Here is a 26,507-nt window from a genome sequence, read left to right as displayed (position 1 = left end):
GACTGCGTGGCAGGACCTGAAGGACTATCTTCCAGGTCCTTCAACAAGGAAAAGTGCATGGTGGGTGGGGGGAGCCAGAAGATTGCCTTCAGGGGCTTCTGCCCTCTGGTGATTTAAACCAGATCTGCCCTCCTTAAATACAAAGTCTGTTCTGGTGATTGCTGGCCTCGGACTACCTTGATCTTAAACCAAACCAAGCCCTTTTACTCCTTGAACCCCAGTATAAGGATGAAGTTGCAGGCTGCAGCACCTCTTTCCTAAGAAACACTGAGCAAGGAGTTGAGGAACAAATAACTGTAATGCCTGAAGCTGGCTGCAGAAGCCAGGCAGATGGCACGTGCCTGATGTTACCTGTAATGCTCTTCTTCTGCAGGTTGGCCCTGCAGGATCCCAGTTTGGGATTCTGGCCTGTCTCTTTGTGGAGCTCTTCCAGAGTTGGCAAATCCTGGCACGCCCATGGAGGGCTTTCTTCAAGCTGCTGGCTGTGGTGCTCTTTCTTTTTGCCTTTGGCCTCCTGCCTTGGATTGATAATTTTGCTCACATTTCAGGATTTATCAGTGGTTTCTTCCTCTCCTTTGCCTTCCTGCCCTACATTAGCTTTGGGAAGTTTGATTTATATAGGAAGCGATGCCAAATTATAGTTTTCCAGCTCATCTTCATTGCACTCTTCTCAGGACTTGTGATTCTGTTCTATTTCTACCCCATCAAGTGCGAGTGGTGCGAGTTCCTCACTTGTATACCATTCACAGACAAATTCTGCGAGAAATACGACCTGGATGCACAGCTCCACTGAAAGGCAAAGACTGGCTTCTCGAGCAGGCACTGGAGATGGACTGTCTTTGCGTTTGCTGTGCCAGTTCCATGTGGACAAAGCCTCTAATCCAATGACACTTCTAACCCTGCCCATGGTTAATTTAAACTGTCTCCTTAGCACTTGGCAGGCATGTTTTGCCTTATCTCAGAAGACTCTGAAAACAGAACATTTGTGCCTTGTTCAATTGTATTGAACCTTTTCTGCTGCCATTATTTTTATTACACTAGTTTCAATACTACATTTTTAACCAGAGTTGTTTACTACTGCTAAGGTGGTGATTAAATGGTAAGGTAGCGTTTTAGCTACTGTTAATTGTTCTGCATAGTCTGTGGCTACGTTTGTTACTTCATCTCACCTGTGCTGTTTCCTGTACCAGTAGAATCAAGCCTTTTCTAGCACCCAAACCAGTCAGATGCAGACTTGCTGCTGGAAATAAGAGCCTCAACAGCCTCAGAAAACTAAAGGGTCTCTTTAATCACTGAAAGTGCATTCCACACACAGCTCAGGGGCAGACATTTCAAATAGCAACTGCAAAAAACCACCTGAGAACTTCCATTCAACTAGAGTCTGTTGCTCTTTGAAATGCTACAACCTCTTCCTCCAGGAAAGCGCTGAATCCACCGTCTGGTCTTGGTAGGGCTGGATTCTCTGCTCTCTCTGTTAAAGAAAGAAAATACTTGGCAGTGACAATAGTTGCTGCACGCTGGGCTCTGTTATCACCACTCTGCCATGCCTAGACAGTCCGGGGGGATCAGCCAGTGCCATAGGCGACCGCTGGTCATAGGCACCGTGGGGCAGACATGGGCACACATTCTGTTACACTGGGTGTTGCAAATGTGGCAGGGCCGAAAGAAGAAAACAGTTACTGTGTTCACAAGCAACAGCTTCTAACCCCGCTAGCTGGAGCCACAAAACAAAACCCCAAGCATTTGGAAAAGCTGCTGTTACCACCACTCTTCAGACACAGTGATGGTGTTTTTAGGTGTGGAGGGGAAGCAGACATAATTTTAAACTGACTAAGCTTGAGAGTCTTGGCCACATCTTGTGTTTGCGTGCACAACTTTCTAAAAATAGCAGTGTAACACCAGAATTATGTCTACATAGGTTACAAACAGGTAAATACACTTGCTACTAGTGCTTAAACGCATCAGTTGCACAGAAATATCGTGACCAAAAGTTGCATAGTTGTGTGTGTCCTGTCTTCTGAGAACAATGCATCGGTTTAGCTCAAGTTTCTATGAGAAAATCGAGAAACTGGGAGTCAAAAACTACAAGACTGGTAAGCTGAGGTCCCTTTTCCTAACTCCTTAGACCTTGCGGTAATTGAGAAAAAGGGCTCACAACACACCCACTGTGGAACACCGAAGAACATGCTGTGTTTGCTTGTGGCGTTTGCTTTGCGCACCCAGGGGACGTTTGTGGTTTAGCTGCAGGTGCTCTGAAGGGTTCAGGAGCAGCGTGGGAGAACAGCCACTCAGTACGAGAGCCTGAGGCACACAGGAGGACCCAAATGACCTGGGTGATGGTAGGGGCCTGTAGCACAAAGAGGCCTCTGTCCTCCTAGGGATTAGTTAGCGCTCAGCCGCGTGCCTGACAACACTCTCCAGGCGTTCAAGAAGCCTAAAAGAAAGCAAGGTCCTAGAAGCAATCACCACAGCAAACCAAGGAACGCTGCATTTAACGAGTCTCAAGACATTGTGTGAGCGAATTCAGAGGCTAAATATAAAGTAGGGTTAGAGACACACCACTGCCAGCACTAAGATGCTGCTGCCGCTCCTGAAACAGGTTAACTGACGTGGCTGAATTACCATTCCCTGCCCTGAGGGAAGCACAAACACCATAGCCAGGGCACAAACCTAACGCAGACACAGGCATTCAGAAATGCTCCGCAATGCAGCGGAGAGCAGCAACACCAGCTGCTACGAGCCTGAACACTAAGGCCTGGGAAGAGGCAGATGAAGAACTGGCAGCTTCTAATGAATATTCAGGACTGACTGACTTACCTGACCGCTTACTTTCGAAGCTTCTTTATGAAGCTGACCTCATCCCGGTTTCTGATGCCATACCTGAACAGAGAGTTAGGGTTATACACCAGCTTCCCAGGAACCACAACCTTCAAAATCCTATAGCCTCCTGTTTCCCAGGGGGAGACGGACTCCTACGATCATGTGCTGGGCTCTAACGCAGGACAAGTTAAAATTCTCACTCGCGTATGTAGAAGCTGCTGCCAGCACTGAAGGACCTGATCGCCTGCCTTTTTAACTGCGACACCCCCTTAAATGAACATCTGTCACCCATGGCTCAGCCTTTTGAGGACAGCTTTGATTTGGGCTCTCTTGCTAAATTTCTAATATTTCCGACAAGATTTTCTTGCTGGTCTGCATGCAGGCTGGCATACCCAGCACTGCTGTATGCAACAGCGAGACTGCTCAGAAGCACCTCCTGCCTCCTTGCCAGAACGGGCGTGGAAACACAGGGGTTATTTGTCAGTGTTGTTACTAGATCGTCTCTGATGGGTGGCTGAGCAGGTCCAGAGCCCAACACGCTTATCCTTGGTTTGCCCTTTGCCTGGCATTCTTCTGTCCTCCTTCCTACCTCAGCAGCTCTGCCAAGCCCTCTGTGAGGGTGACCGAGCACTGGAACAGGTTCTCCAGTCTGCATTCTTGGAGACATCCAAACCCAAGTGGCCGCAGCCCTGAGCAACCCGCTCTAGCTGACCTGCTTGTGCAGAGGGTTGGACTAGCTGACTTCCAGAGGTCCCTTCCACTCCGGAGCCCCTCCACCACAGAATGTGTCCTGACTCCACCCGCTGCTCAACAGCTGCTCCCCAAGTGCTCCCAGTTTCCCTGGAGATGAGCTAAGGTGCTTCATGTCCATGATGCTACCCCTGGCTGCCTCTGTGTTCTGCTCCCCCCACGCTCGTGCTTTTTCTCACTGATCCTGTCTCTGCAGGGTACCTCTGGCACAAGCTTAGTAAGCGTAGCCCGTTCTGCAGGAGCTGGGCATGGATGGCCGAGGGGCAGCATGTCCGAGTGCCTCGGTGTGGTTTGAAGTGGATGAACATGATCTGCACAGGCTGGCGGTGGCCGAGGAACTCCCTGAGGTCTTCCTGCCCTGCAGACGGCCACTGGGCTGTCCGGGCAGGGCCTGTCTCACCTCTGGGTGCAGTGCTGGTCCCACCTTCCCACCAGTGTCAAGTACAGGACCTATCTAAGCCAGACAGACCGCAAGGTCCCGAGTGAGCCCTGCCTGTGCAATGCTGCGTGGACTCCAGCGAGGCCTCTCCCGCCCCCCAGACGCCAAAGAGACTCCGTTACTCACTCTCTCAGCTTCTTTCTGTCATCTGCCAGTTTCTCTCCGGCGTAGGTTAAGTGGTACGTCCTCCATATGTACTTCCTAGGGGAAAAACACTTAGGGGGAGCAGCAGGAGGAACGGCCAGCCACGGGAAAGCGATGGAGATGGGTGCGAGCAGCCGGAGCCCCCGGTCCCCGGTCCCCGCTCACCAGCTGAGGTGCTGGACGCCGCCCTGCCGTGCCTGCCGCAGCTGGACGTGCCGCCGCAGCGCCTTCTTCAGCTCCAGCACCGAGGCGTTCTGCACCACCACCACGGCTGGGGAGGGGGGAGGCGGTCAGACAGCCCCGTCAGCGCCCCGGCCAGCCAGGCCTGGCCTGGTCCCCGCCGGCCGGCTCCGCCCGCCCCCCCGGCCCCGGGACGCACGCATGGTCTCGCCGTCCGCCTTGCAGACGCGCACCGTCATGGCCTGCCCGTACTCCAGCGCCACCTGCGAGCCGATCTCCTCCGCCGTCACCTGCGGGAGGCACGGCCGCGTCAGGCAAGCGAGGCGGGCCTGAGCCCCGCCGCCGCCGCCCCCGGCCCCCGCCCGGCCCCGCCGCGCCCGGCCCCACCTGCGGCGGGAGGTCGCAGAGCAGCGGGTCCTGCACGAGCCGCGCCAGCGCCGCCTGGAAGAGCTCCAGCACCTCGGCGTGCGCCAGCTCCTCCTCCGCCTCCGCCGCCGCCATCACCGCCGCGCCGGAAGGGGCGGTCGGCGCCGCGGACCCGGCGATGCTGCTCTTCTGCCCGGCCTGCGGCAACGTGCTGGTGGCCGAGGAGGGGCCGCGCTGCCACCGCTTCGCCTGCACCACCTGCCCCTACGTGCGCAACGTCACGCGGAAGGTGCCGGGGCGCGGGGTGTGGGGGGAAAGGCGGGCGCGGGGCCGGGGGTAGGCGGCGGCGGCCCAGCGGCCCTGACCGGCGGCGCCCCGCAGGTGACGAGCAGGAAGTACCCGCGGTTGAAGGAGGTGGACGACGTGCTGGGCGGCGCCGCGGCTTGGGAGAACGTCGACTCCACCGCAGGTAGGGCCGGGCCGGGCCGGGCGGGGCGGCGCGGCGGCGGAGTCGGGCCTCTCCTCGCCTCACAGCGCCGCGCCTCGCCCCGCAGAGCCGTGCCCCAAGTGCGAGCACCCCCGCGCCTACTTCATGCAGATCCAGACGCGCTCGGCCGACGAGCCCATGACCACCTTCTACAAGTGCTGCAACGCGCAGTGCGGGCACCGGTGGCGGGACTGAGGGCGCCGGCCCGGCCCCGGGGCTGAGGGGCCGCCCGGGGCCTGAGGGACCGCGGCCCGGGCGCAGCCCGCTCCCCCCGGACAGCTGAGGGCAGGGGCCCGCCCCCGGTCCCGGCCCCGCGGGGATGGGGTAGGGACGGCTTCTCCTGCAATAAACGTGGCACTGGGTGGAAGTCGGCGTCTGCTCTGTGGTTGCTTTAAAACCTGAGCTGGGCCAAGGCTGCCCTAGACGACTGGAAACGGTGGTCAGAGCCTCCAGGAGGGTGTTGTGCCTGTGGTAAGGGGTCTTATTTCAGGTAGTACAGGGGTTTTGCTAAAAGCACCCATGATAAACTAATGCCATGCACACCAAGAAACCCATGTTTAAAATATAGGCAGAGCTTAAGGTGTAACGAAGCTGAAGCGTTACCGCCGTGGCCTTGGGGGGAGAGAAAAAGGAAAAGGGGCCTGTGCTGTGACCTGGGAAGACCGTGTAAGATAAAGCAGAAACTATCAACTGTATGCTTGACAATATAGTTAAAGTGAGATCAAATATTACCCATGTCTTAACATTAAGCTTTATTCTCAGTTTAAATACATTCAAAAGTAAAAAGGATAAATAACTTAATAAAAACATGGTGGAGCACAAATTATAACACTTAATTTGCATTAACACTCAATTTAATATGATTTAGGTTTACCTCTTTTATACAGGCATAATCTGCACCCATTTATTCCAGTTCACTTCACAGGGGAACACTCTTCCCATCCTGAGAGTACAGTCTATTGTAGGTTCATAGTATATTGTTGGGGTTTCACTCAGTTTGGGATTATTTAGTTGTTCTTCCGTAACTGGCTGAGAAAAGAGCGACACCAGGGATGGCTTTTTCATGTAGAATCGCCTGATGCAACCCAGAGTTTCCAGACCCTGCAGAAAAACTCACATATTTTAGCTTGAGCAGTTGTGGCAAAAAAAATGCCCTGAATGCTGTTCTACCTGCACTGTGCTCAGAAATGTTAAACAATTCATACTGAAGTGGCTTTGCTTCACCCCCTCAGGACACCATGGGGTGGCAGATGTCACAGCACAACAAAGCAAGCTCACGTAGCTGGGTTTGTGCTCTCTTGCTACTTTCAGCGCAGTGGCTGACATCTGGTTACTGACACAGAACACGCGTTCAACAGATCTCAACGTTTAGGACCTGTTACAAATAATTTAAGGCTGGTATAGATGTAAATCTCAGACTTCTGGGTCAGTTCTTGCTAGCGGGTTAGCATTCGTTCCCACAGCAAGATCCACCAAGGCAATTTATGTGCTCTATTTGCTGAGCACATCAGGTGTGTATTGACTAATCTCACATAGGTGTGCATCTAGATTTACTCATATTTGGTATATTACAGATGTAAGCACTGTCTGTGGTTTCAAAACCAGTTCTTATCGAACTTATTGGTGGAGAAGTTAGATTCAAGCTCTCCAGTCTGTAAAATGGACAGGTAATTGCTTGATTTTGTAGATTTGAATTAAAATTGCCTAGGAATCTGTATTGCTCTCCCACCTGTGCATGCCTCACCCCTGCCCACTCTGTGGTGCAGTCTTAAACCTGTCCCCTAATCCCAGCTACCCTCCTGGCAGTGTTGCTGTGGCAGAGGACATGGGGCAAGCTGTGCCGGAACACCTAGGAAACGGGAGGGTTGCTCAGTGCGTGATCACACACAACTTGCATCGTTACCAAAAGGTACGAGCCGTTGGACAGAAGCGTGGCATACGTACGCACGCACACCGCGGTATTAATCTCCAGTGTTAGCAGGGGAAGTCATGCTTACAGGAAGGACTGCAGTATTCCTGCTATACTTAAGATTTTGAATCCTTATAGGAAAAAAAAAAAGCATAAATCAAGGTTTCATTTGCAAAGTAGCAGTGGTGGCAATCAAACTTCAAGATGTGGGAAAAAATACGAGTAACTCCTGTTTTTCTCACCATGTATTGTTTTACAATTAAGGATGTATGTCTTTAAGCAGAGCTGTCAGGACAGAAGGTCTTATTTACCGTATTGTCTAGCACAGACACATTGCAGTCTGCTTCTTATGTCTAAGACTACCCATCTGACAGGTATATAAGGGAAACCTTAAGATAAACTACACAGTCCAACTCAGTATTTCACAGTGACAAGCCACCCCTCTTCAGTAACCAACTAGAATTTCAACAGCGTGTGCATCCATTTCAGAAGCGAGCTCCCAATTCTAAGAGCAGCAATACAGTAATTTCAAGGACGGATAAAGCAGGCTTCCTTCCTTCCTCTTTGCGAGCAGTAACTTGCTCTGGCTTTGGATAATTTACACTAAAGGGAGAAGGTTGTTTTTCACAGTTCATTCACTGTCCCGTTTTCCTGGGATTTCCAGCAAAGTACTTGCTGATTCTTACATGTGGAAGCTGAACCAGATTAAAGCTCACACCACCGACAATTCACGTACCTGCAGGATCTCCAAGACAGCCACAGGCTGCAGCACCCCCACGTAATGCTGCACCAGCATGCCCTCCGTTATGCCTGGTTTTGTCATGATGTGGTAAAGCACAGCTTCCATCATCCCCTTACACACGGGTTTATTCAGGTTCCCGTCCACAATCCTCCACGGTCTCCCAATGAAGCAGACATTCTCACAGGCCCTGCAAAAGGCAATTGAACTTCAGCCCCGTCAGGAATTACTCTTCTAGCCAGATTTCCCATCATCATAATTTCTGCATAACAGAGATTCTTACTACATCCATTGCTGTGTTTGCTCACATGCTGGGTGTAAACACTGCAGCTGCTCTGAGCAGACGGGTGCTCATCTACGAGACAGTTCGACAGACCTGAAGCATTTCACACTAGGTGTCACCACTCCAGAAGCACTTTCAGCACCATTACACCACCCAACAGTTACCTTGAGTGCTGATGACCAGGAAAGATTTGTTACTAGCTGTAATATCCTCCAAAAGTTATCCAAGACCTGCTTCAATCTGCAACATGCAGCAACAGTGCTCAGATAAGAAATTCCTCATTCTTAGTGTTTTTGGAGTCAAAAGACAGACCCTGCATGGAATTTCACATTTCTCATACTGCAGTTTCTCCAGGCCTTTCCTGGGCATGTGGAATCAGACTTTCTGGCACTGGACTTATTTGTGAAATAAAATTACTTTTGATCCTTGGATATTTGGAGGTAGTTGGTTTTTGGGAAAAAACATGTATCACAAATTTTTTCAGCATGCGTACGAGCATGAGTAACATTAACAAGAACAATGGAGGAAACTGGAGTTTCTCCATCATCAGTGCTCACTGCCCATCAGAGCATAAAGCTAAGGTTTCCAAATCATTTGCTTCCAGATATTATTTTGGTAAATGCTAAGTTTAGCTGTTCTGCAGACATCTCTGTTACTCACCGGTCCCTGGCTGCCTGGGACACATCTGTCACAGAACTTCCTGGAAAGAAAAGAACACACAGTTTTTCATTAACCTAAACTCTTTATCTAGTGGAAGGAAAGTAAAAGGTGGCTAAGCTGTAAAACACAACAGCTCATCTTGGGAAACAACACAAGCAAACTACGCCGCGTGTTCTCAGTTGCATGGGGAGCTCTAAGCTTCCGCTCTGACTCCTGTACCCGTCTGCAGCACACCACAGCTCTGCTCGCAACCACATCTGTCTACTCCAACCACACTTTTTGTGGTTCCATTCCCAAATCACAGCGAGAAGTTTTATTCCTAGAAGTCTGACGACATGGCTGAACAACAGGTAATTCTATAGGCTAATTCTAGAAGTGAGCTTCACACAGAGCGCTACGCAGCGGCTCAGCTTGCAAGCGCTCCCATAGGTTTGTTGAACTTGATGCTCCTGGTGAGCACACGCAGTTGAGCAGAAGTCTGAGTAGCTCTAGACTTGAGAATGCAAACTCGAGATTTCAGCAGGGTTCAAAGTGAAGGTTGTCTCTGCAACTTCTCTTACACATTAGGTCATGGGCTTGAATTACACAATTACTTAGTGCAGGTATTTCTACCACGTCCAGAGGCCAACAGCACCAGTAAGACCAGTAAGAACTCTATGCTTGAGAACATAACTACTAATTTTTCCCCTCCTGTGTTACAAACAAGTAGAGGAAGTTAAATCCAAAAAAGAATTGTTGAAGTCTAAGCTGTTTAGACATCCCTAAGACTTTCCTGCAGAACGGCTCCAATTAAACAATACCAAGCTCTAAGATGCTACAGATCAGTCCACACTGGTTCACATGGCAGTCTGCAGCTCTAAACGTGGGTAATGGCAGATCTTGGCAAAAGAGCACACAAGCAGTTAGCTTGTGATTCAATCTGAAATCGGAGCCGATAAAAACAAAATAAAATCCCCAACAACCTACTTAATGTAAAGCTTGGCAAGAACGACTAGCTATTAAAGAAGAAAACTGGCCGTAAAAAGGAAATGAAGTCAAACTGGGTTCCAAACAAGACTATTAATCTTCTCAATGGCACGTGCTGCTTTCTGGTGAATGGTTTAACGACTTTACAACTTTCAGTCATGGGCATTCTAGTTAAATGTACACCAGCAGCGCTGTGTTTTCTAGGTTTAGAGATGTCTAGCCTTTGGACTGAAACCAGAGGTGAGATGTTTCAGATCCAAGTTTGGTTTTGGAGAAGAAATGAGTTTCTAAGGAAAACACATTTCTGAACTAGTCATTAACATTCCAGCAATGGGCACAGGAAGGCATCTTTGATGTATTCGAAACCTCATGACCTTCCAGATCAAGTGGTGTCATGTCACTTCATCTGTGAGAAATGACAACTTCTCTCTCTGCTATGGCTTCAGAAAGAATCTAGCATTTGCTTATAAAATGGAGCTACCTGTTTGGGATCAACTGATGATGAGCTAGTCTCTATTTCTTGGCTGTAGAGTGCTCCTACATACCTTTAGAGACTCCTGGGTTCTCCTGTAAGTAGGAAAGATCATCATCCTGCTCACTGGCTGATTGGTCAAGGCTAGCGATCTGCTTGTCATGCTCAGTGCTGAGCTCATCGGTCTCTACTTCAAGTTCTTTGTCCTCAGAACAAGATTTATGTTGTTGCTTGTAAGCGTCCACATTCACAGCATCTGGAGCACACACTGGGTGATCAGCTAGGTGTTCTGTCTGCCCTCCCAGGAAGCCTGTTTCTTCACCCATGATTAAAGCTTCCTTCACTGTAACAGGATCAGTAACATCTGCATCAAAGCTATTTTCATTTGCACTTTTCAAGCCGCTCTGTGAACCCTGGCAGAGTTGATTGCCATCTTGAAGGACATCATTTTGAGTCTTACATCTCTTCCTTGGGGGTTCTTCATCACTGACAGATTGTGCGTCTCTTCCCAGCTGCTCCTCCTCTCTCAAAGGTTCCTCTCCCCTCTTTGGTTCTGATGGGAGGCCGTCCTGTTGTACATCTGGGAGAGCAGTGTCTGCATCTTGCTGATCAGAATCATCTGGTTTATTCTTCAGACATACTGAATGCAATAGCCATGGCTTGGCAAATACTATTGCAACCAGTCTGAGAGCGTGGCCTCCAACTTCTAAAACCTGCTGCATTTCAATAAGGTCCTATAAGAAACAACAACAAACAAGCCCACAAAATTTGTCTCAGGAGCTTTCACTGGAAAACGTCAGTTTAACCAAGTATCATGGAATTGCCGTCTTTAACTGGTAGCAAAGAAAGAAGAAGAGCTTAGTAGAATATTCAATTGTCTGTCCTGTTGCACTGAAGTTGAAAAGATGTTTTACCCTGTAAACTCTTCTGAAATTCCAGCACAAGACATTTTTGTTCAGCTTAAATTAAGTCAAAATGTAACTCAGAAAGAGTATGTTGCCTCCAAACGTGAGTGCTGGTACCTCTAGGTTCTGAAACAGTTCATTCCTATCTTTGAGTAAGTGCTGCTGTATCTTTTGGCCTTCCTACCTTTGAGGCGAGATTGCTGTCAGGTATTGGTATGTGATCTCTTGCCTTATATAAATAGCTCTGTTCAATTTATATTTGCTTCCTACAGCCTGGAAGATTGTCCTATTCAAGGCTAACACTAAGCATGCAAACATTAATGTATGGAAAGCAACTGGCTGTAAAACCACCTGAATATACTGCTCCAAGCTCCTGCTGCGCTCAGGTTCCACCTCTTCATAGCTGCAGAATCGTTTGCTCAGCTCAGCTTTGCAAATTCCAAAGTGGGAAGTTGCCTCTATTGCATTACGGATCTCCAAAATAGCAGCGACATCTCCGGGATTATAGCCGTAATGTTCTGTACACTGCTGAACAAACCGATCAACCTCATAATTTTCTTCTTGGACTTTTATCAGCCTGGTAAAAGTTTCAGGGAGGCAGGAGACTCCCACAACCATGTTATCAAGCAGAGAAGAAACTGCAAAGCAAGTTAAAAAACAAGTGTATAAGCTGTGAAGCAGTTGTTACTATGCCATACACTACAGAAAGATAAATACTCTGAGACAGACAGATTAGAGGTGTTCCAGACTGTTCCCATTAAAAACAGAGCTCAGTTTTCCACCTTCATTGCTGCAGTTTCCAGTTTTCTTTCTGCCTTACTTGTTTGTCTCCAAAAAGACATGTAGAAGACAACGGAGCTGGTTTACAAGGGCTTACCCTCATATCAAAGTATCGCTGAAAGACAGCATAGACTTACTGGTATTCCCTCTAACACTGGGTCAGCTTAACTCTCAGGTAATAGGGGAATGAATCATCTCCTTTCTTGAAGAAGGTCAAGTGAAAGGTCTAGGGCAAGGAAATGCTATGGAGGTCCCTATTAATCAAAAAATTGGAAGCAGCTGATCCCTGGCAGAAAGCTGTTAGCCAAATACGGTATAAACTACAAGCTGATAATGGCTTAGTACAGTTAGTATAATGAAGCATCTCTGTGTTTGGAGACAGGTCCATCACTGCACCAAACTGACCCCCACTGTACAGAGTACTCGGAAGCTGAAGCAGCGCAAGACCTTTTTCCAGTCCTGGATGATGAGGGCAGCTTTGGCGCTGTTCTTAGCTGCTCCCACCCTTTTATCTGCAGGCTGCCTTACATCCTGCCTGTGGGACACTCACATGAGAGCTGCACTTTGACAGCCAAGGAAAAATGAGAACAAGTGTAATGAGCCGTCAGCTCAGTAGACCTGGAGGGCATGTGTAGCAGCAGAGATACGAGAGAGAATTGATATTTTACTTCTACCACAACAGCAACAGGAATGGGCAGGGACAGCACTAGACCTTCCAGCCGAAAAGCTGAACAACTGAAGGCTTTCCTGGATACATTTGCATGATAGCCAAAAGGAAGATTCTCTTTAAGAAGGGAGAGTGCTGATAAATTGCAAGTATTCAAGCTCTAAATATTATCAAAATGTTTCAAGTACAGTAGGTAAAAGGCCAGAGATTGGAGAACACTATTTAAGGCACTAGCATGAGACAAGTAAACAGGAATTTCCATTCAAGGAGCTCTGAAAGGTTTTCCCTGGGTGTGACATAATATGGTATTTTAAGTTGCAGAAGGGACTGAAAAACCTCCAATAATAGAGCAGAGGACAGACTTCCTATTTGGATTAATAGTTCCACACAGTGTGACACACAGGAAAGGACTTGTTACCAACAAAAGGTGCCTCTAAGTCAACCACCTGTTTGTTTTAAGTCAGAGAGAAAGCATTACAAGGCAAACTGCATGTGTGATGGAAAAAGAATGTACCTACTAAGAGGCTTTGTTCAAATCAGTTCCTCCGCTGATGAGTTCACTACCTCTCCTGCTCCAACCCACTTCTGTGCAAGTTAGGCCAAACAGAAACTAACCTGGAGAGCTGAGTCTTCCTGGAACTGGAGTACATCGCAGCTTAACCTTCACCTGGCAGGAATTGACCACAATATTGTCACTGGGACTCAGGTTGCGCATGCTGACAATTCCAGGGGCATAGTAGCCTCTCATCAGTAAGTAATTGGTATGAGATGCTTGACGAGCTTTTACTTCTATTCTCCGTTTGCCTCCAGAGCTGTCATCTAAGTCATCATCATCATCATCATCATCGTCAAGTCCTTCTTTCCCCAAACTACAGCAAACAGAAATGTTTTGTTTGTTGGGTGTTTTTTTGTTGTTGGTTTTTTTTTTTTTTTTTCCCCCAAAATAAGAAAGTGACTCATTACACCGAGCAGAGCAAGAACACACACTATTCTGCATTCTGGTATTTAGTCATGAACAGCTGTGGGTATGTCCATGGCATTGATTTAAATGTGAGAAGTGAATGATTTAAAGTGCTGAGAAGAAGCTACTACAGAAAAGAAAATACACTAGAGGTGTCTGGAAAAGGAAACTCTCTCTTTTTGCAAACATGTTGAAATGCACCCAAAATATCTCCGCTTACAGTGCTGAACCTCTTTGGTTCAGCTGACACTTCATCATGAGGGAACATCTGTCAGAGCACAAAGGCTGAGACCATAAAGGATACTGCAGTATATGGCAGACTGTTTACTTTTAAGGGAGAAAAGGAGAAGAAAGAATTACAGACCAAAGACTTCAGTTACTTTAACCAAAAAACCCACCAACCCCCAAAAAAGAAAACAACCAAAAAAACCCCCAAACCACAAAATATGAACATAAAACAAACTGCAGACAGTCTCAAAGAAAAGAGAACAGTCGTAGCAGCCAGGATAAATTTCCCAGAAACAACTTAGTCAAACCAACACTGTTTCTTTCCAGGACGCAACAACGGCATTACAGATAAAGGTGAAGGCTCTGAACAACCTGATCTAACTCCAAAGTTGCCTCTGTTTTAAGCAGGGTATGTCAGAGACAACCAAAGGTTCCTTCCAACCTTTTCTAAGATGAATTAGACCTTAAGTACCTTCTTTCAAAACATATTTAAACCCAAAAGGGAACAACACATCGTTTAGAAAAAATAGTGGGAGTACACAACCAGTTGGAAAACTGGACTCCGGTATCTGTACTCAGAAATGGGACTGGGTCAGGCTTCAGGGGATTTTTGCTAATGACCTGGATGATAAAATAGCTTATTAAGTTTGCATATGGTCACCAAACTGGACAGACTGCAAAGTATACGAGGAGACAGGATTTGCATTCAGAACATTTCCAGCAAACTGGAGAAATAGTCTGGAAAAGAGAAGGAAGCAATTTTGTATGGACAACAGCATGGTTTTTATGTTACAGCACTATGCACCTGTCCCTCCACACTAAGAGGAAACAATTAACTAGGTAAAGGAAAAGAAACTTGTTATAGTGAATCACAGGAATCCTAAGCTGTACATGAATCACCACGCTGGGGGGTTTTTTGGCTGCCTTTTTTTTTTTTTTTTTTTTTTTTTTTGGCAAGAGCACGGCCATTCATCATCTTGGGATGTATTAGCTGGCATAGCACCTATATAACACGATGTAATTGGCACAGAACTGCCAGCAAGAGCATGGCATTTGTTTTTTGACATCACAGGTCAGCGCAGGGGAAAATAACAAGAAAGAGACCTGGATAACACTGATAACATACCAAACACACAAGTAAAGTGACTGAGGCTGCTCATTTTAAAGACTAGCATATTATGGGAGGAGGACTATGATAACAACCTTCAAAAAGGTAATAAGCCGCTCTAAAGAGAAAGAGAACAAAGTCTCTTCCAGCTGTAGATACACAACAGGAAGCAACAGGTTAAACTACAGCAAGAGCTTATAGTCGCACTCTAGGAAGACACATCGTGTCTGTAAGAATAACTGTTCATAGGATTAGACTGCTTACGGAGAGAGTTTCAATTTCAGCGGTATGCCATTACTGGAGGCTTAAAAAAAAAAAAAAAAATCAAAGAGAAGACAATAACAGAGAACCAATTTTGTAGAGAGGTTTCACCGATACAGCTGAAACCTTGTTCCTAATCCTTCTTAGTCTTTGAACTGGGAAGTACAACGTCGATGAAAATGCTCATCTAGCTACACTGCTCTCCTCTTCACATTAGCTCCGATGGCCATGAAGTGCCGAGCAATTTAAATGTCACATGTGAAGATAAATGCAGTCCAAGGCTATAATGACAGGCACTAACTGAAGTGCCATTAAGTCTCCATAATGGTCTCTCAGAAATAAAAATCTAAACAGTATCACAGTAAAACATGCCACAGTGCAGTGCAGAAAATGCTAATGCCTGTCCAATTTCAGTCAAGTTACCCTCAAACCATATTTACTTACAGAAATAACAGTGTTTACCTTTTAATCACTTCGTTTTCCACCATAGTGCTGTCCACCACAACTATCTGCTCCGGGATTCTCACGTTCACAGATACCAGTCCCAGGGAGAATAGGGAAAGCATCGCCACACACTGGCCACCAGGCCCATCCATTGGAAATGCAATCATGCCTTCCGATTCTTTGTTTTCTTGATCTTTAAATGAGAAGTTATCTGGCTGGTCTGATTTTTCAGCATCCTTGAGTTTCTCGAGGAACTGAAAGGACTCTGTACAAATTGTACTGGGAAACCGCCATGTAAAAACTCTGGACAAAAAGACAAATTCAAAGCAGCACAAATCTTTCACAATCTGTTCTTACTGTATATGAATTTTTTGACCCATGGTAGCACAGAGCAGACAAATAGTTGAAGTGCCATGCTAGAGCTGGTGACCAAGTACCTTCTACACCTGCTTTTACTAGTTGCAGAACATTAGGTATTTATGCACCATGTAAAGGTCAGGTCCTATGTAGCAAAGACAGAATCTTCTGCTTGAGCACCGAATACATTTACAGTTAAATTCTCCTCCCTCACCCCTGGCATCCAGGTACAGTGCAGCACAAAGCAACTGGAAAAGAAAAGCAAGCAACCGTCGGAATGACGAGAGCGCTAAAGAAAGCTTTCCACCACACCTAGAACTTTGGTGCTACCTCTCCTCTCCTCGGCCTGTGTCTTTGTAAAGGCTTGCCAAGCAAACTCTGCTCTATTCCCTGTGCAGCCCTAATTTCTAACCAAATAAAGGGCTAACAGACATAGACGTCACCTTCATCTCTTCAGCTTCAGCTGTGATGGTCAGGTTCGTTGCTCTAGATACTTCATATGTATTCTCTCCTCCATGCCAAGCGTGCCCGGGCAGATTCTTTTATTTGCTCAAACATAAATAGAGACCTTTCTGACACCCACCTGTAATAACTCTGAGACAGCTGATAGGACATGGGTACAAAAGGCAAAGCCCGGCTTTTCTTTGGACCCAGCGTGTGGTTTACTCGACGGCGATTGACCAGGCTTCTCTTCTGACACTCTAGAAAAGCCTTCACAAGAATGTCATCCTGGTACTCCCGGTACAAACGAAATGTCTGCAAAAAAACCCCGTTTAATGTAAAAGGCAGTGTTAGCTCTGAATCCACTATTAAGACTCACCTACTTGAGGTTTACATTAACTAAATGAATATGAAGCTACAAGCCAGAATGTAAATGGCACGTATAAATTTACTTAACTACGCTATTCTATTCCTTTTACGGGCTTCCAGGCTTTCCACACTAAATGCCAATTAAATTAACTAAATACTACAGACCACTTGATATTCAGAATCAGGCTCCCACTAGAATTATATCTGTAAAAAAAATGCTCATCTGCAACATCTCTTGATAGATTCTTCCCATCATTTTACCAGGAACACATGCTTCTATGAGCCTGGCTTTCTAGGCTCCACTCTTGCCTGCTGATGAGATAGCAAACTCCCTTTGAACTTCCACCTTTATTTTTTGAAGTGCCTGACTGAGAGATGATGTATTTTTGTGGTCCCCAATGCTGAAGGAGAGGCTCCCCAACACCAGTGGCAGCTGGATACTGGGACTGTCTTTGTGCTGTCTCCTCCAGGACGTAATTCCAACTGCTCAAGTGGGCAGCAGATCATGATACAGTTTGACCCAATGGAAGGGATGTGGAGTTTATTTCATATGGTTTTGGGGGATCGCTGCAACCTCACATCTTGCAATCTCACCTTCACAAAGAAAAGCAACACGCTGAAAATCTGCCTAGCATATATAATTTCCTAAAAGCAGAAGAGAGTAATCCCCACAGAATGGGTACAAATCTAAGTTTCCGCATTTTTTTTCTCCCATTTGAAAAAGGCATATATCAAGGTAGGAAGGAGAAACTCTTTAGGGTTGTACAGCCACAGGTACATGTTGCACTTGGGGACATGGTTTAGTGGCAGACTTGGCAGTGCTAGCTTTTAGGTTGGACTTGATCTTAAAGGTCTTTTCCAATCTAAATGATTCTATGACCAGTAAAGTTTGGTCCAGATACTGTACCTGAAATGACTGGCAAGATTTCATCTGGTTATCTGAGAGTGCCAGCGTGCTCTGAATCAGATTCTGTAGCACTAGAAAATGAATATCATAGACACTGAAAGAAAAAAAAAAAAAAAAAAGAAAAAAGTTTATTCATGGTGATTTTTGAGCATGAGATACCAACTATTAAACTAGCACAAAAATATACAAACTCAATCACCTGCTTATGAAATAGATGCATAAAGGCATGAGATCACTACAGCTGAGGATCATTCCTGTAAAGGAGCCCGCTACCTTCTCCCTGACCTTCCAGCCTGAATATTTGGATCAGGCCAGATAATCTGACACAGAACAAAGCACTCTCTAATAACATCTCCTCCTCCTGAGGTATAGCACCCACATAGAATACATACACTGCTGTCCTAATGATAACAGACCACCCTTTTGAGAAGTCACTGCTGCTGTCATTTTATTAATCAAATTTATAATCCACGTCAGAGGTCCCTTCAGCTTTGTGAAAGTATTTTTCTATTAATAAATTCATACACTGCAACAAACAGATGAAAAATGCACTGCACTAGAAGACTATATATACGCCTTCCACAGACGTGAGGGCTGACATGACCTTGGAGTCCTAATGGGAAAAAGCAGTGCTACTGCTGCTCACCTGCTTAGAGTGTCCTCTTTTGTGTTCTGACTTGTGTCTTCTCCGATGGCCAAAACTCGAAATCTAGTTAAGGGAAAGGAAACAGAAACACTGAAATAAAAGTAACAATCTGTGGTTTTATACCAGCTGTGAAACCCAGAGGCCGACAAATGCCACTGCTAATAGGGCGAGGGTGGAAACGGCGCAGGGGAACTATCTGCTCCAGCAGCCCTCAGCACAAGTGTCACAAATTAAAAGCACTATTCAGATCCATCTCCCTCACTCCACTAAGCTATCTGTTGGCATGTAGATAAAAACATATGGACAGGAGACAGTACAGAACTGTACGGATTTGCTATTCTGTTGAGGGTTTGGACTTCAAGGTACCATCGGAAGCACTTTTGCTGTACTGTACCGCTCGTCCCAAAGTAAGAAATCTACAAAGGTGCTAAATGTGTTATCAGAAAATGGTTTGAGACACAAATTTTCACACTTCTTTCCAGCTAAGTGCTATTCATCACAAAAAAGCTTGGCAATCCAGGGCTGGAGAATGCTATACGAGGCTGAGTGCTCTTCTGTATCAACAGTTTTAGCAGCACCGAGATGATTTAGCTGAGCAACCAGCTACAAACTGATATAAAATGGGGCCAGTTAATCTGGAAAATGGAAGGGAAGTCTTCTATTGCATTAAAATGGTACACCTGAGTACCAGCATCTCGAACAGCAAAGTTGAGGATTTGACAATTTATGAAGATCTGACATTGTGAATTTCTGGTTAAAAAGTCTTATTTAGCAAAATGGGAGTGGTTTAAAATAAGTGAGCTTGTGCAAATAACTGAAAATCAGTTACATGTATTTAGGAAGTACGGACTTGAAAGAAACGTTGCTTGTATTTACTGAAACTTCTTTTGATACTAAGTCTAGAATTAACAGAGGGTGTAAATCGTGCATAGCAGAGAAGATGTCTACTCTGTATTACCCTCCCCTCTCACTGTCCCAGCCTATGTACAGAGTCAATAGGACCATGACTAAAATACCTGGAAAAGAGCTCCTGCAAAGTATCAGGAATCTCAAGTTTGGGATTCCCCAGGGTTGAACTGAATTTCTCTTTCAGTCTTTCCACAAACTCTTTAAACTCTTTCGCACAAACCTTAGAAAAGAAGAGACAGAAATGTTATCAGCCTCAGTTTCTTAAGAGTGGGAAAAGACTTGCTACTTTTAAAGCACTGATGGAAAATTCTAGTAGAAATAGTTGGGTTTGAATTAAGTCAGAAACAGTACAACAGACAGGAGAATGCATCAAAAAAGCTGTGCAGGTTGTGTTTGCTGATTTACTGAACAGTTGCACGTTCTGTCTGTAATCACAGCTACAAGCAACCCACCATGAACATATGTGCTAAAAACAATGATACTGAATTAACAGCATAAGATCTTTTGCTAGAGCTTTATTTAAGCTTCTGGTTAAGTCTTTTTTTCTCTTCATACCCTTCAGGCTTTATCATGTTCTCCATGAAGTCTGTTTGTAGCATCATGGCTTGGAGGATACCCATTACCCGAGAGGAACAGTCCTGTATCTCCCCTGGAAACAAGTTTTTATTTGCTTCCAGAGACAGACTTTTGGGATGGGGACACAGGCATTTATTTCAGCAATGTTTCATCAGTGAACAACTACTCTTCATTTAAACAAACATGAATCTAACAACAGAACTCATTGGGGTTTTGTGACAATGATATGAATTGTCATTCCTGGATAAAAACAACAACAATCTTGCCATGACATTGTCCCAGTTCTAAAAAAGTTCTGAAATTCAAAGTGGAATTGATGGCACTGAAAGTGTAAATATCTTTTCAATTTAAAATTGTGGTTGATTTAAGCCATCAAAAGCTCAAAAATTAAATAAAATCTTTTGACTGATGAAATCAAGGATTCTCTCATAACATTTGCTTACATTCTTGCACTCATCCACAGAAGCTAAGGCAATATTTCGATGTGCAACTGGAATAAAAATTAAGAAATCACAGAGCAAAAGTGTTTTCTTGCTCAGATAACAAGGAGGCTGAAAGGAGAAAAAAAAAAAAATCAAAAAAATCAGTGCATGCAGATGCTCAGTCATGAATATTTATAAACAAGCACGTTGGAAAAACAAAATTTTTGTTGCACAGCAGTGCTGTTTATGTGCCTTTGGAAACCTGCCTGTGTCCACTGTACTCCCAGAACAGCAATGATGCTGCATTTTTACAATGATGCTATTTTTAAAATAGCTAAGGGTACAAGGGAGAGATAAGAGATGAAACCACAGTAATCAAAACAGTGCAAGTACTCCGCAATCCAAACAGCGTAGAGTACTCTATGGCCTTTTAGAATACATCCCTCCTACCTGGGGATCTTCATAATTATTTTCTCTATTCATGAAATCTTCAATGAGGGCTTTATCCTGGTAAACCTCAGCAAGGCAAACTCTGCAACAGATACAATGGAAGCTGTTGTAGACAGATGAAATTTTCCCAATTCAATACAGATTTGATAGCACTAGGGTGCAAAAAAGTTGAAATTTTTAAGTCACGGGAAACGACTAAAACACAGGAGGACCATATCCCTTCATTTCAGGAGAGTTTAGCCTAAAACCAGAACATAGACAGAAACAGTCTTACTTATAATTAAGATAGGTCTGTGGATTTCTGACAATATAACGAGCTCTTCGTCCAACGGAATGGGAAGTTTTATCGAGGGACTCCTCAAAGCTGGCATGCATGATATCCCGAACTACTTGCCATGGAACAAAGGGCCCTTTTACCTGTGTGAAGAATAAATGTTTGGAGTTAAACTTCAGCTATTTATGGTGGTTCGAACCAGGATGAATTCCTAGGACTGATGAAATGGGTGTTCAGTACATCGGACCTCTATTTAACGGGTTTATTAAATACCTTTGCATTTAGCACATGACTAGCAATTCGGCACAGCATGAGCAGACTGTCTTCTTGCACTGTCCAGGTGACACGCAGGCGTGTCATTCTCTGCAGGGCACTCTGGTCAGCTTCGTCGTGGTAGCGGAGCCTTTTGCTTTTTTGTACAGAATCCTCTTCTAACAAATCCGGGGGAAGAAAAAAGACAGTTGTTATCTCAGCACTACATATTCTGATTAATTCAAACTCCTATCACAGGCAGTATCAGCACCAATTGGAGTTCGTAAGAATGAAAGACAAAAGCAGAGAAGGAAGTAGCAGTTCAGAAAGTAAAATGCATTAATACCTCTCCCAGGAATGAGAAAACAAGCACCTGAGTTTGCAAACTGACTACCCAGCGCGTCACACCATGAAGACTCTTTGAGCCAGCTGTCAACAGCTGGTGGTGAACTCCAAGGAGGTGATCTGGCGCAGACACAACTAGAATTTCTTTAGTTTGCACAGTACAGTAGCATACAAGTAACAGCTACAGCACCTGCTGTTTTTCTCCAGAGCTAGTACACAGTGCCAGGGCATCTGAACCTCTTCACTGAAAGAGGCAACCCAAAGAGACGGCCAGTAACTTTCGATTTCCCACACTATGTGACAGCCACAACAGCTCTTCTAAAGCAGCTTACAGCAGGCCTGTGCATTAAAAACAATGCTGCTTTTTCCTGATGCATTAGTTACTTACCTTTCTTTTTCTTCTTGGTCTTCTTTCCATTGTCTTTCCTAAGCCTCTTCCTCTTTTGGCTTTTTCCACCTCTCACTCGTTTGGTTCGATCCTGGGTTGGTTCTTTACTTATTTTAATACATTCCTCCTTCTGGACAAGTGATTCAGATCCTACCTTTGCTTCTCCCAAAATATTAATTTTGTTACCTAAAATGACACATATTTATAGTAGTGGAGCATTATAGCAATTATGTTCTACAGTGTTAAGGTATAAAGAGCAAATGCTAAAGTCAGTATATTAAAAAGACAGATGCCCTCTCCGACTTGCCCTTTGTTAGTCGTGTCATTTCATGCCACTTTCTCAGCAGCCGGCAGAATAAAATCCCACATAAATGAGGAATCATCAAGTAATTACTAAGTCTAGTGTGCAGTGCACAAACACAAGGGAATCACGCTGGGGTTTCATATTCAACTTGAAGCATTTCCTCCTCCTTAGCTTAAATGTTAGGCTATGCAATTTTAAGAGTGCCTCATCGTACAAAACGTGGGTCCCTCCAGACTTGCTGCAAACTGCACATCAGAAATTACAAAGGACAAAAATTATTGTTCTATAGGAAATTATTTACATATCTATTTTACTGCCCCAGAAACATCCTAGATTACATTAAGGAGACAGGAATAACCCACATGCCACATACTGAGTTTGACGAAGACAGTAACAGCTATAATACAGTTACAGACCCCACCACCAGCACCACCACCTTACCTCCAGTACTGAGTGGAAGGGGGTGTTTTGTTAAGAAGGTTTGGAGTCTCACTGTCAGTCCGTTTTCAGAAACTGTACTTTCCTAAGACAACACAGCTTTCAAAAAGGTGATATGCAAAAGGAGCGCACTGGTTTTAACATGGTATCTTTTACTATGGTAAGTAAAAAGATACTACACATGGTATCTTTTGAGTAGTGTCAGAAATAAAATTTCAGTATAAAGGAAAAGATCCCTGGCTACAATGAAGAATTCATTTGTCTTACTACTACTACATATTTGAACGGCTCTAGAGATTCTCTTTAATCACACTGTCATGTCCTCTAGATTATGAAGGTTAGAACGTCAGCAAATCTCAAGTTTAAAGAAGTCATCACTGGAAAAGAAATGCTTGATTCTTCCACTGCCGCAGAGGCTGAGCAGGATTTTCTGTAAAACAGTACTTTTTCAAAGCATTTTACGTTCCAGAAGAGCTTCTAAAAAGCACAAAACCAAAATGCAAACACAAACATTAAGTAAATAGCTCCTATGCCACATTCTTTCCATCTTAAACCTGAGCCTGAACTGATGACAATGCGTAAGGAGTCTTGCCATTCTCAGCAAAACCCATTTCTCTTGTGTGGAATTCATCGGTGATGGAAGCTGGTCACAGTCTAGAGAGGAAAGCCAAGGCTGAAGAATTGCAGGAGGTCCCTTTCACACAGAACAGCTAGGTGACAGAACATCAGATGAAATTCTGCCTGAGGTCAAAACCAAGCAACTCCAATTTTACATACACACTGACAGGCTCTAATTTGACCACTACTTAGGGTAGGGTAATTACAGACAGTTCTGTGGAAGAACTTCTTCAATGCTTGGTAATGGTCAAAAAGCAAAGCAAAGGTAAGGAATTCTTAGGAAAGGAGAGCAACACTATGTAGCTATAAAAATGCATGGCTGGCCGCAGCCTGAATGCACTATGTGATTCTATTTCACCTGAAAAAGGATATAGTAGAACTAGAACAGGTTAAAAGAAAGGGAACGAGAATGATTAAAGGCAGAACAAGTAATCTAGTAGATGCCAGTCTTTAAAAAGAGATAATGGGCAACACAAGAGATGCTTACAAAAATCAAGTGAAACGAAAGGGTAGTGGAGAATGTTTTTTTTTACAGCTTCCCTTACTACTGCAACTGTTAGAGAGCTTAAACCATCAAAAGGAAGTGGTGACACAGAACAGGACTTTGAAACACGTTGCTACATGAGGTTGTGGATACTAAAGATTTACATGTGTCCAAAACACAATTAGATAAATTAATGCTAGAAGAAAAAGCTAATAGCACCTTCAAAACATCGCCCTCAAATTTAGAATGTCCTTGAGCCAAAGCTGCAAACAGCTAGGAGAATATTGTGAGGAACTATCACTATACACCTACCCTGCTTACAGCCTTCCCTGCAAATCTTTTATTGGCAACAGAGACAGGACATCAGCCAGAACTGGGATGGCCATTCTTATTTGCCTCTGTTGGGCGTCCTAGTACTTTTCTTTTCCTGTGTGACTTCCTTGTTCTGGATGTTTCAGTTTTCATCTCACAGCTTTACATTTCAGAAAGGCAAGAGGCACCGCTAAGTAATCTAAACAGCTTACTTAATAAAGAATTTCTCCTTTGGTTGAATGCATTATCAAATTCAGTTCAGACAAAGTTTAAGTCCATTTCATTCACTTCAGCACCAAGATTTACCACATCTCGTATTTATTTCTTTCCAGTGATGCAAAGCCTTACTGAGACACACGACTGAGAAAACATGCAAGCAATAACATTTTGCTATCGGTATCTCAACCTTAAGAATATTAAGATTTGGAAAACTCATTACAGTATATGAGTTTTAAAATACCCACATTCCTAGTCTTATTGATGATGTAGCTTGTCCAGATCCAATTGCGTTTTAGATGCCCATAAAAGCTGGAATCCAGACCTGCAGCTCCTAACCCATCTCCAGGGATAGTTCCATCATCTACCACCTCTCGGCTGCCTCTAAGAGAAAGAGTAACAAACCAGACCGTAATTATTTTGTAGGGAGCGTCGTCTCAGCTGCTCTTCAGTGATGTGTGTGCGACATGCAGAACTCTTCCCTTTCCCTCCCAATTTAGACAGAGCTGGCAAAGAAGAGGAGAGAGATGCTCCTTCCCTTAACCCCATTCCCAAAGCAGCATGACAACAATGCTATTCCATTAAGTTTTAATCCCTGATATTTAATGACTGAGCTTTCAGTTTAAAGATTATACCCTGAGCAACTTCATTATTGTTAACTAAGTTCTGATGGCCATGTTAAACTGTTCTCAGCACTACTTCTGCCACAGAACGAGAGAAAATACCTGCTCAGATGAAAAACTGTCTCAGGACAAGTGTGGGGAAAAGTCTTCCACAGGAACTAAAGGCAATCGTAACCCTGCATTGTTCACACTGACTGTTAAGCACTTGTCTCTCCAGTTTTCTAACAAACACACTCGTTAAAATACACATACAAGCCAAAAAAAACCCCAATACACTACAATTCTCTTCCCGGAAAGAGGATGAAACTAACAATGAATGGAATGTAATGGATGAAGTGGTACCCTTCACGAATGAGCTACTTTATTATTAGTGCAGAATGTAAAAAAAAGAAAGGTTTTTCTTCTTTATAAATACAACACTTTGCAAGAAATCATGGAGACTTCCTCAGAAAAATAAAAATGAAAATTAACTACGAATGAGCTTTGCACTGCAGCAGATATGACAGCTCTGACAATCCAGTAATAACACCAAAGAGTATTTCTGAAATCCTGTTTCGCCTTATGGAACATTTTTTGAAAGCTACCATGAAAAAATTATTTCAGTCAATAGAGTGGCTGAGGGAACTGAGGGCATTCAGCCTGGAGAAGAGGAGGCTGAGGGGAGACCTGATCACTCTCTACAACTGCCTGAAATGAGGCTGGAGTGAGGTGGGGGTCGGTCTTTTCTCCCAAGTAACAAGCAACAGGACGAGAGGAAGTGGCCTCAAGTTGCACCAGGGGAGGTTTAGATTGGGTATTAGGAAAAATTCCTTTACTGAAAGAGTGGTCAAGCATTGGAACAGGCTGCCCAGGGAAGTGGTAGAGTCACGGTCCCCGCAGGTGTTCAAAAAACGTGTTGATGTGACACTTTGGGACATGGTTTAGTGGGCATGGGGGTGTTTGGTCAACAGCTGGACTTGATGATCTTAGAGGTCTTTTCCAAGCTAATGATTCCATGATTAAAGCACTACACTGTTACACTGGAGAACTATTGAAGCTACAGGATAACTTGAGATACTGTGATATGAAGTACAGGAACAAAGAATCCTTAACTTTTTCACTTGCATTAACTGTACTTAGGAAGCATTCCTTTCCTCTCTACTTCGTTTTCCCCCAAGACTCTTGCAACATATGTCTGTTCTACTCTGGAAGGAAATCTGAATCTGTTTTTCCCATTCCTCTAGCATGAAAACCTGCTTGGTAGACAAGTTACTTGTAAACATGATACATAACTATGTGTCATTTTAACCAGATCACCTCTGAAATACAAAAAAAACCCCACCCCACAACACCCAACTGAAAGCTAGAGTCTTAACTTGAGGGTAGATTTAGATTAGCTATCAGGAAGAAGTTCTTCCCTGTGAGGGTGGTGAGACACTGGCACAGGTTGCCCAGAGAAGCTGTGGCTGCCCCCTCCCTGGCAGTGCTCAAAGCCAGGCTGGATGGGGCTGGGGGCAACCTGGTCTGGTGGGAGGTGTCCCTGCCCATGGCAGGGCGGTTAGAACTGGATGAGCTTTAAGGTCCCTTCTGACCCAAACCACTCTGTGGTTAACTGCATTTGCTACTGA

At 44.8% G+C, this 26,507-nt stretch overlaps 4 protein-coding genes across 8 annotated transcripts in view; 2 read left to right on the top strand and 2 right to left on the bottom strand.

Moving 5' to 3' along the window:
• The window catches only part of RHBDF1 (rhomboid 5 homolog 1), a 38,642-nt gene extending 37,849 nt beyond the window's left edge, over nt 1-793 (top strand). For all 3 annotated transcript variants that reach the window (XM_086472980.1, XM_009957071.2, XM_086472979.1), the window contains one exon: nt 374-793. In XM_086472980.1, the coding sequence (XP_086329106.1) occupies nt 374-793 (420 nt within the window). The remainder of the gene's footprint in view (nt 1-373) is intronic.
• A 470-nt stretch (nt 794-1,263) lies between these two features.
• Nucleotides 1,264-4,834, bottom strand: SNRNP25 (small nuclear ribonucleoprotein U11/U12 subunit 25). Its single transcript, XM_086473170.1, has 6 exons — nt 4,721-4,834; nt 4,533-4,623; nt 4,319-4,424; nt 4,136-4,210; nt 2,818-2,880; nt 1,264-1,471 (listed from the first exon to the last, which is right to left on the bottom strand). The coding sequence occupies exons 1-5, from the start codon at nt 4,832-4,834 to the stop codon at nt 2,826-2,828; spliced, it is 441 nt and encodes a 146-aa protein (XP_086329296.1). The 3' UTR covers nt 1,264-1,471; nt 2,818-2,825.
• A 43-nt stretch (nt 4,835-4,877) lies between these two features.
• On the top strand, nt 4,878-5,383 carry POLR3K (RNA polymerase III subunit K). The gene is made up of 3 exons (XM_086473196.1): nt 4,878-4,988; nt 5,081-5,168; nt 5,254-5,383. Exons 1-3 carry the CDS (start codon nt 4,878-4,880, stop codon nt 5,379-5,381), a joined length of 327 nt encoding a protein of 108 aa, XP_086329322.1. The 3' UTR covers nt 5,382-5,383.
• A 616-nt stretch (nt 5,384-5,999) lies between these two features.
• GTF3C1 (general transcription factor IIIC subunit 1) overlaps nt 6,000-26,507 on the bottom strand; it is a 43,807-nt gene continuing 23,299 nt past the window's right edge. For 2 of the 3 annotated variants that reach the window (XM_086473362.1, XM_086473363.1), the window contains exons 21-37: nt 24,526-24,661; nt 22,651-22,732; nt 21,906-22,091; nt 21,194-21,351; nt 20,921-21,063; nt 20,647-20,728; nt 19,306-19,418; nt 18,290-18,352; nt 17,644-17,737; nt 16,510-16,682; nt 15,588-15,872; nt 13,183-13,436; nt 11,472-11,758; nt 10,289-10,949; nt 8,778-8,817; nt 7,832-8,024; nt 6,000-6,287 (exon numbers count right to left, since the gene is read on the bottom strand). In XM_086473362.1, the coding sequence (XP_086329488.1) occupies nt 6,066-6,287; nt 7,832-8,024; nt 8,778-8,817; nt 10,289-10,949; nt 11,472-11,758; nt 13,183-13,436; nt 15,588-15,872; nt 16,510-16,682; nt 17,644-17,737; nt 18,290-18,352; nt 19,306-19,418; nt 20,647-20,728; nt 20,921-21,063; nt 21,194-21,351; nt 21,906-22,091; nt 22,651-22,732; nt 24,526-24,661 (3,172 nt within the window). In that variant the 3' untranslated portion in view covers nt 6,000-6,065. Of the gene's footprint in view, nt 6,288-7,831; nt 8,025-8,777; nt 8,818-10,288; nt 10,950-11,471; nt 11,759-13,182; nt 13,467-15,587; nt 15,873-16,509; nt 16,683-17,643; nt 17,738-18,289; nt 18,353-19,305; nt 19,419-20,646; nt 20,729-20,920; nt 21,064-21,193; nt 21,352-21,905; nt 22,092-22,650; nt 22,733-24,525; nt 24,662-26,507 lie in introns of all 3 variants that reach the window. The other variant, XM_086473361.1, reaches the window with a different exon arrangement.

This window comes from Leptosomus discolor, chromosome 14 (assembly GCF_034619465.1).
Source record: "Leptosomus discolor isolate bLepDis1 chromosome 14, bLepDis1.hap2, whole genome shotgun sequence".
In the NCBI taxonomy this organism is placed as follows: Eukaryota; Metazoa; Chordata; class Aves; order Leptosomiformes; family Leptosomidae; genus Leptosomus; species Leptosomus discolor.
The sequence above is the reverse complement of the archived record's forward strand: the minus strand, read 5'-3'. Positions and strand labels throughout refer to the sequence as shown.